Source organism: Borostomias antarcticus (assembly GCF_949987555.1).
Source record: "Borostomias antarcticus genome assembly, chromosome: 1".
Classification (NCBI taxonomy): domain Eukaryota; kingdom Metazoa; phylum Chordata; class Actinopteri; order Stomiiformes; family Stomiidae; genus Borostomias; species Borostomias antarcticus.
Window position 1 is genome coordinate 15,621,550 of NC_140234.1, and position 9,814 is coordinate 15,631,363.

At 51.0% G+C, this 9,814-nt stretch overlaps 1 protein-coding gene across 1 annotated transcript in view; it reads right to left on the bottom strand.

Moving 5' to 3' along the window:
- Window positions 1–8,124, bottom strand: part of ltbp4 (latent transforming growth factor beta binding protein 4) — a gene marked incomplete at its 5' end in the record, with an annotated part of 73,137 nt that extends 65,013 nt beyond the window's left edge. The window contains 2 exons of the mRNA XM_084441274.1: window positions 1,232–1,302; window positions 8,033–8,124. Coding sequence (XP_084297400.1) covers window positions 1,232–1,302; window positions 8,033–8,124 — 163 coding nt within the window. The remainder of the gene's footprint in view (window positions 1–1,231; window positions 1,303–8,032) is intronic.
- Window positions 8,125–9,814: the final 1,690 nt, after the last annotated feature.

Genomic DNA, 9,814 nt, shown 5'->3' on the forward strand with positions numbered 1-9,814 from the left:
GTGCTACAGGACGGCCCACTGACCACAGACAACGCCCCCGTCTACCCGCCCCCCCCCTCTCCACAGATCTCCCGGCGACCAGCGTGAATAGCGCACGGCCGTGGCGCCGGCTATCGGCATTGTCCCCCAGCGGCTCCGCCCAGCCCGCCCACCGGAACGCCACTTCTCTCTTCTCTGTCGCGCGAAAGGCCAACACAATGTGGCCGAACGTGAATGTGACTCAGTGTGGGAGAGGAGAACGGTCGACCGGGCCTTTGTTGAGCGGGCTGGGTCTGAATCCAAGGCTGAACCTGTTGCCTCTCTCTCTCTCTCTCTCTCTCTCTTTCTCTCTCTCTCTCTCTCTGTCTCTCTCTCTTTCTGTCTCTCTCTCTCTCTCTCAACCTCCCCTCTCTCTGCAGGGATCCCACAGAGGAAAGCTAATCCCACGAGGGTGAAAGGAAGTTTTTCAGCGTGTGTGTGAGTGTGTATGTCAGTGTAAGAGAGAGAACCTGTGTTTGTGTGTGTGCATAAGTGTGTGTGTTCGCTGATAAGAGAGCTAAGTACCCTGCCAACTGATTCAGACCGGCATTGGACCTTTGAACCCTCTCCGGGTCTCAGGGTTAAAGGTCAGAGTCGTGGCGCATTGACCCAGGACACAAACACGACGCCCTTCCTGTCTGCTTGGGTCTCAACCTGGTCTCTGGACCGCCGGTGTGGTGGTGAGGCTGCAGAACCATCCAGCCTCGGTACCGTTCTTCCTCAGCCGTCTCAGTTAAAGCCCTACAGACCAAACTATGACCGGACCAACAGAACCGACTGACTGACTGGGCGGATGGACAGACAGACGGACAGACTGAGATCTACTGCCCACTCCAGCTGGTGTGACCGGACCGTGTCGGGATGTAGGAGGGGGGAAACATCGCCTGGGTCGGACAGAACCGGCGCGGGCTCTGATCTTACAACCTCCAGCTGTGCATTTTGGACGTCCTACTGGCACTCTGCCAGCTGGCAAACAGCCTATACCAACTGATCTGTATCTCATATATCATGAAATCACGTGCTTGTTCTTTCTTCGCTATCTCAGATGTACTTCGAAGCGCTGGGGCCTCCTACCGCAGAGCACCATATCAGAGTGGTCATATTTCACACGTTTATTTGAACAATATCAAACCACTTGGTTTCCAGAGACAGTGTTGCGGTGTCGGTGAGGAGGATGACGAGGGGGTGAGTGTGGGAGTGGAGAGAGACTCACGTTTGGTGCACTTTTTGGTCTTGGGGGAGAGATTCCACCCCAGGCAGCATCTGTTTCCACACACATTGGGCCTGGAGAGCAGGAGAGAGAGACAGGTTAGACTGAGGGAGGGGGTGGAGAGACAGACAGACAGACGGATGGATGGACCGACGGACAGACAGACAGACAGACGGACGGACGGACGGACGGACGGACGGACGGACGGACGGACGGACGGACGGACGGACGGACAGACAGACAGACAGACAGACAGACAGACAGACAGACAGACGGACGGACAGACAGACAGAGAGACAGACGGACGGACGGACGGAGCAACCCTCCTCCTAGCTGGACAAACAAAGACAGATTGAGGGTCATGTTTATCCAGCGGGATTCTGGGAGAAAAGACAATTAACACGCCAACACAAGATCTCAGTGACTGCGCCCTCTTCAAAGTGACAGCTCAGCGAGACCATTGGGACAAGCGCGGACAGTGAGGGACGTCACCCCTATCAGCGCCTCTGGGAGGAAGTGGGGGGGGGGGGGTGTTGGGGGAGGAGGGGGACGTTTGGGGGAGAAGATCATCCCATTAGTAACAGTGGTGTGGCTGTATTGAGCTATTCTGGGGCCCAGCAAACAGCAGCCAGGCAGGAGAGAAGAACAGCAGCCCCCCCCCCTCCCCCCAGAGCTGTAAACAGGGCCCCTGTTAACATCCAGCATTGAACTATTTCACCATCACACGGACACACACACACGTCTTTGTGTGTGTGTCTCTCTCTCTCTGTGTGTGTGTGTTTTTCAGTGTCCATGTGTTGGTGAAATACATCAATGTGTGTGTGTGTGTGTGTGTCTCTGTGTATGTGTGTTTGAGTGTCCATGTGTTGGTGAAATACTTCAATGTGTGTGTGTGTGTGTGAGAGAGAGAGAGAGAGAGAGAGAGAGAGAGAGAGAGAGAGAGAGTGTGACCTCTGGCCCAGGCCATGTCTGAGGCTAAGCTGTCCAGCTGTACCTAGCCAAACAGACTTAGCCTGGCTATTGTCGCTGCGCTGCAGAACAAACTGAGCCCATCCCATGACATCACCGCCGCAGCCCAACCCGCTGAGCTCTCAGGTTGCTAGGACAACTGTCACTCAGAATTAGCCTTGCTCTACTATCTCACAACAAATACATAAAGCTTTTTTAATTTATTTTACTGATGAGTGTGTGGCGGTGTGAAATTGATCTGCGTTGCGTTTGGACTCACTCCAGTCTTCAATGCTGTTGAGTGCAGCCATTTATTCAGGCAATAAAATGAATAGGTTCAGGGCCCTCACAGGCTGGCAGTCCTTAAGGCACCATAAGACGCTAGCCATGGAATGTTGCTAGCCATGGAACGTTGCTAGCCATGGAACGTTGCTAGCCATGGAACGTTGATAGCAGACTGTGAAGGGAAAGGGGTTAACTCCCCAAGTCTACAGGAGCACAAACAGGCCCCATGGAAGATCAAGGCATGGCAAATGGAATTATATATTAATCCGCTGTATATGTAACAGATCATAATAAACCTCTTATGAAAAGATTATTTGTAAATAGAGAGGCAGAGGAAAACCTCTCTGGTGTTGTTAAGCATCTATCATAATGCAAATCGTCTATATAGGGTTCTCAACCTGAGCAGAGCTGTGAAATTTGAAGTTGAACTTATTTTTTTTTTCCAGCATCAGACCATTTGGAGGAGAAGTTCTGTATAAACACCCATTGCACTCCATTTTGTATTCTTTTATTTTGTATTTGCATTTTGTAATCTGCTAATTCACACTGTCCCGTCTTGTCCCTGCACCCTGTTCAATATTGTCTCCATCAGTGTTATGCACCATTGACCAAAGCAAGTTCCCCATGTTACTACCTGGCAAATGAACAGATTCTGATTCTCATTCTGAGGAGGGAGGAGCCTCGACCAACTCCGAGAAGGAGGCTTGGATGTGTCAGGAAGTTTGGGGCGGACCTTGAGGTCCGGCCTGTGGCTGTGACCCTGGCCTCCCTCCCGGGTCCATCCCAGCTGAGCCCCCACCAGGTCTGGCGCGGTGTTGACGCCGCGGGATCGTCCAGCCGCGAGGCCGCTGGGTGTGAGATGCCAGCCAGAGACTGAGTCAACATTGACACATGGAGGCCATTCAGCAGGGGTGATCACAAGACTGGGAGAGGGGTGTGTGTGGGGGGGGAGGGGAGGGTGGGGGGGGGGGCAATTGAGCCTCATCCTGAGCTGACATCTGAATGCAGAAACCACAGAGAGGGACTACAGATTGGCCGACAGGGAGACAGACGGGTTGATGGACAGATAGACAGATTGAGGGAGGTTCTGGGGAGAGAAAGAGAGATTGTACAGTAGGTAAACAGACAGGGAGTTGAGGGAGCAAGTTAGATAGAGAGAATTACATACAGACGGACAGACTGACTGACTGACTGACTGACTGACTGACTGGCTGACTGACTGACTGACTGGATGACTGACTGACTGACTGACTGACTGACTGACTGACTGACTGACTGACTGACTGACTGACTGACTGACTGGCTGTCTGACTGTCTGATTGACGGACGGACTAACAGGCTGACTGACTGACTGACTGACTGACTGACTGACTGACTGACTCACTGAGATCTACTGGCGGCTCCAGCTGAGAGTCAAGTGTGACTGGACCAGGTTGGGGGCCAGAAAAGGGGGGAGATGTTGCATTAATTAATGGAGAACCAGCGTAGCAGTGGTGAAATGGAAAGTTCCAGAAGATTTAGTCTCAGTTTAGTCAAGAGTCAGATTCACAACAGAGTGTGTCTGCGAGCCCAACTCTTTAACAGGCCTACAGACACAGACAGCCTGGTGCAGACACCCAACCCAACCCCACCCCACCCCCCCACCCACACACACCCACTGGTGTGTTTGGAAAGCTGAGAGCTATCTGACATCTGTGTGATGAAGACACTCCATTAGAACACTTGGCTACACACTCCTCCAGTCCACAATCCAGATACACACAGATAGATATCTCGCCATCTCTAACTAGCTGTTCGGGTGCCTGGTTCTTATATGATCTTAGGGGAATATAGTCTCCCCTGCATCTTTCTCTGGTCCTTTTGAAGGTCTGGAAGATGATATGTTATAAAAGCACAGGGATAACTTTTATTGATACTTTTATTATGTTACAGTAGACAGACCGTGTGCTGACTGTGCTCTGTTCTATTTTGAAATAGAAGACTTAGGATTCTGAGAGGGAGAGAGGGAGAGAGAGAGAGAGAGAGAGAGAGGGAGAGAGAGAGAGAGAGAGAGAGAGAGAGAGAACGGTTCCGGAACACTGTACTCTGCTTATAGAACATCTGAGGGTTCTGCCCAAGCTCATACTGTTTATTACTGCCTCCCTGCATTCGGTCTGGTAATAAAATCAAACGATAAGCAGACCTCAAAAAACTAAATCTGAAGATATGTGGTAACACTCACCAACTCTGAGAAACAGGGACAGCGCCTCCGTTTCGGCAAGTTATTTTGGCCGTTCAAACAAAGCATGCCAACGTTTCGGCCTAGTCGGACTTCATCAGAAGATGATCACTGACCCTGCTCTTTTTCTCGAAGTTGGTGAGCGCTCCCATACATCTTTGGATGTTTTTATTTTACATTTTTAAACTGCTTATGTGTTTTGGTTTAGCACCACATAACACATAACACAAACACACCAAGAGCTTCTTCCCGGGATGGCGTATCCAACTCCTCCACTGCGATAAGCAGCTTTCATCTCATCCATACTGTACCTTTACTGTACTGTGCTTCTACTACTGTACCTCTCTCTCGCCGAGTCTCTCCTATCTTGTCTCTCCTCTCTCCTCACTCCTCTGTCACCTCTCCTCTTCAGGAGAGGTATCTCTCACTGTAGGTCCACATATATTGTACAGCACAGCAACTGGGCTAGCTTTTAGCCTGATACAGACACTCTTTAGGCCTGTGAGTTACAGTAACACAAACACATACAGTACACAATACACACGGTACAGAATCATGTTCTGATTCAGAGGGCCGCCTATACAGACTAACAATTCATAGTCTTATCTATTCAGGGTAGAAACGAAAGCGTTTATAAGGGGGAGCTTCATGAAGCTGCTCCAACCATAACTTCGACATCCTGCTTGTGTACTGCTTCCTGGCCCGAGGCTGTCGCTCTCACACAGAGACCCACAGTGGCCAGGCTGGAGACCCACGCTCAGCTCACTTCACACGCACGCACACGCACACACACACACACACACACGCACGCACGCACGCACGCACACACACACACACACACACACACACACACACACGCACATACACAATCCTCCCCACAATCCAGTCTGTTGTTCATTCAGCCCCTATTCCTCAACCCCCTCCATACTTCCTCACCCCCTCCTCAACTCCTCACCCCTCCTCATCTCCTCAACCCTCATCTCCTCACCTCCTCTTCAACTCCCCCCCCACCTCCTCAACTCCTCACTTCCTCCTCAACTCCTCACCCCCTCCTCAACTCTTCACCTCCTCACCCCCTCTTCACCTCCTCACCCTCTCCTCATCTCCTCACCTCCTCTTCAACTCCTCACCCCTCCTCATCTCCTCACCTCCTCTTCAACTCCTCACCCCTCCTCATCTCCTCACCTCCTCTTCAACTCCTCACACCCTCAACTGCTCACTTTCTCCTCAACTCCTCCCCCCTTCCTCAACTCTTCACCTCCTCTTCCACTCTTCACCTCCTCCTCAATTCCTCACCTCCTTCTCACCTCCTCCTCAACTCCTCACCCCTCCTCAACTCCTCCTCAACTCCTCCCCCCTCCTCAACTCCTCACCCCCTCCTCAACTCCTCACTCCCTCCTCAGCCCTCCTCCTCCCCTCCTGACCCCTACCTTACCCCCCCTGGGAGAGGGTCTATGGTTCACTCTTATTAACAGTGTGGGTTGTTAAGGGTCTCTGTCCTGCTTCTCTTTGAAGTGCTGCCAGTTTCTGGCGCCAACCTAGCCTGCCCGCCTGCCTGCCTGCCTATCCTGTCTGTCTGCCTGTCTGTCTATCCTGTCTGCCTGCCCGCCTGCCTGCCTGCCTATCCTGTCTGTCTGCCTGTCTATCCTGTCTGCCTGCCTGCCTGTCTGTCTATCCTGTCTGCCTGCCTGCCTGCCTGTCTATCCTGTCTGCCTGTCTATCCTGTCTGTCTGCCTGCCTGTCTATCCTGTCTGCCTGCCTGTCTATCCTGTCTGCCTGTCTATCCTGTCTGTCTGCCTGCCTGTCTATCCTGTCTGCCTGCCTGCCTGCCTGTCTGTCTATCCTGTCTGCCTGTCTATCCTGTCTGCCTGCCTGTCTATCCTGTCTGCCTGTCTATCCTGTCTATCCTGTCTGCCTGTCTTTCCTGTCTGCCTGCCTGCCTGCCTGCCTGTCTATCCTGTCTGCCTGCCTGCCTGCTTCACCTGTCTGTCGGTCTGTCTCTGCTTTGCCTGGCTGTCTGTTTGACTGTCTGTCTCCCTGCTTGCCTGTCTGTCTCCCTGCTTGCATGTCTGTCTCTCTGCTTGCCTGTCTGTCTGTTGGCCTGTCTGTCTGCCTGCCTGTCTGTCTCTCTGCTTGCCTGTCTGTCTATCGGTTGGCCTGTCTGTCTGCCTGTCTGTCTCTTTGATTGCCTGCCTGTCTGCCTTCTCTTAGCTGGGTTCTCTCTCTAAGCCCATAGTGAACTGTTGAACCAACCCTACTCTGAGACCCTGCTAGCCTAGCGTGACTAACCTCAGTGCAAACACCCTCCTTCCACCCTCCACTGACTGTGCAAGTGTTCCTTTTACCTTCGATCCTCCCTCAAACACACACACACACACACACACACACACACACACACACACACACACACACAAACACGCACGCTCACTCACAGAGCTCAGTCTTGCAACCTTCACATCTCAAACTCGAGGCATGCAGAGAGACAGGCACACACACACACACACACGCACACATACATACGCACACACACACAAACACACACACGCATCTGTTATCTCTCTCTCTCTGTCTTTCTACTTCTTTTTTCCTCCAAAAACTGTTGTAAAATAATTTACATATTTATACTAAAGCCTATGCACCGCAGACAAATCATAATATTAATTAATCCCACCAAATGCTTGGACTGACTGTTTAGTATTAAACCCATACCAGCAAAACCAGAGTAACACGTAGGCCTGCATTATGCTGCCAAACTCGGGGATAATCAGAATTCCTAGCGTGGCTTGAAGGATAAGCATCCTTCCGGGGTAGGTCAGAGGACGGAGCCGGGGCTGTAGGCTACTCTGCCGGATGGCAAACGTGTCGGGTCCCGAGCCTAATCCACCCAGCAGCCACAGGTCACTGGGTACTAAACTCATTGCACTTATTTACTGTGTGAAAATGAGCCCCTTGCGGTATCGATGCGGATAGCAGTTTGACTTTGGATTCATTAATCATTGTGTTGTCAGGCACTTGAGACTATATAGGTCTGGTCAACTGGCTATATACACATCTATAACTCACAGGTCAGAGAGGGAGATTTCACACATTCCGAAAGGGGGTATGTAAGCACTCCTGACAGTTTGGTCAATGGAATAACTAAGGATTAATGTTACCACTAAAAGGTCCACTAAATGAGTGGTAGAGATAAGGATGACTGAAAACTCTACAAAGCACTGGTCCAGCTTTACATCTGCTGTCAGCTCAAGTATCGAACGATGCAAACATATTCAAGAAAAAATAGTCGTGACTTGGAATCAGCCTGGATTTAACTTTTGGATAAAACACCTGTTCTGAGACAATAATGAGCTCACCCATTTAATTGAAACGCTCCGTTAGTCGCGTATTTCCAGTGTTTCTGTCTCTTGCCCACCGGTTTTAGATGGTGTTTAAATTTCGGTTTCATTGTAGTCGTCCTCCACGGACCGGTATAAGCCTGGTAACTCCCGGTCGCGTGATGATACGTGCCCGCTGTCCGCCCCTGCACCCGCTGCGGGTCGTGCGCTCTTGGAGTCACTACCGTTCTCACAAATGTCCCAGATGATCCCGTAATAACGAGAAATAAAACGAATGTCGCCAAGAAACGCAAAATATGAATACCTCCCCACTTTGACATCTTTTAAAATGCCCTTATCCTTTTGTAATCCAGGTGAAGTTTGATTTCTATAGGCTACTGAAAAACATAGAAATAAATAAAATAAATTGCAATCATATGAGAAAATGCATCAATATTTCATTGTATTTTGCAGCTACTTTAACAGCTCGTCTTCTGTTCAAGTTCGACATGAACCTGACTGTTCCAAGACAAGTACACTGACTATGGTTGATGCATTCTCGTTCCTACTCCGGAGAGGTCGTAAATGAAGTCCGTTTAAAGTTTGGCTTAAAACTTCGAGCCAATCGGTGAAGACCCTAGATGTACAGAGTGCACAGCCAATCAGATCTGTCTGTGCAGGCGCGAGTGCACACAGATGGGAATGAAGAAAGGACCATTGAGGAGGAGTGCGACCAAGCCACAGCAACAGGCGCGACGCCACTAGATGGCAGCATCAGTAGGATTAGTAGGCTACAACAGTTCAGCCCTCTAATACCTCATCATACACGTTTTCAAACACACGGACGAAATGTCAATGTTTTGCCAGACATGAGCATTACACTCCCATGGTGAGAACCACCCCCACCCCCCACCGAACCCAGGCCCCTCGGCCTCTACCCCCCAGCAGAGACACAAGCATTGATCCTTGTCCATGCTGGGGACCCAGAGGCACCTAGAAAGTGTGAAAGTGGCTGCTGGGAGACAGCTCTGATGATGGAGGGCCTGTGAACCATGCATAGATAACTGGTGTGGGTCGTAGGGTTACTGGGCTCCCTGTAGCTGAGGAGGAACATAGCTGTGGGTCTATAATGCTTCTCTGACCGGGGACTGACATGGGGCCGGCCACATCCTCGATCAGACCCTGAATCATTTATCATTCTGAATCACTGGCCATGGCACCCAAAAGAAACACCAACCAACCCGTCGGCCCCCGGCTATGTTTGGCAGACCGCCGTGTTCACGGCCTTAAGACGTAATCAAATCTCCCTCTGGGGCCCAATTCAATTTGGACTGGACCTGAGCTGTTCATTGTCTCAGCGATACGTTTGCGCCTTAAGGCCCCCCGTCAGCACTGATATACAGATCTCTGAGCCAGTTCAGCCTAGTAGCTGTGGGAGAGTGTTGAACACACACACACACACACACACACACACACACACACACACACACACACACACACACACACACACACACACACACACACACACACACACACACACACACACGGGAGTGTTTCCCCCTTGGTCTCTGTGTTGTTTTCGCCTTTCCTAGTCTTCGTCTCTCTCCTTCCTCCCTGTGTGTGAACCAGGCTGTAAGCAGCAGCAGGTGGAGGGCGTGGGAGACAGAGCAGCAGGAGAGCAGCAGCAAGCTACAGACCTCACAGAGGCAATGATGCTGATAACCATTGTGCATAAGTTAGCTCGAGTGTGTGTGTTATTGCTTGTGTGTGTGTGTGTGTGTGTGTGTGTGTGTGTGTGTGTGTGTGTGTGTGTGTGTGCGT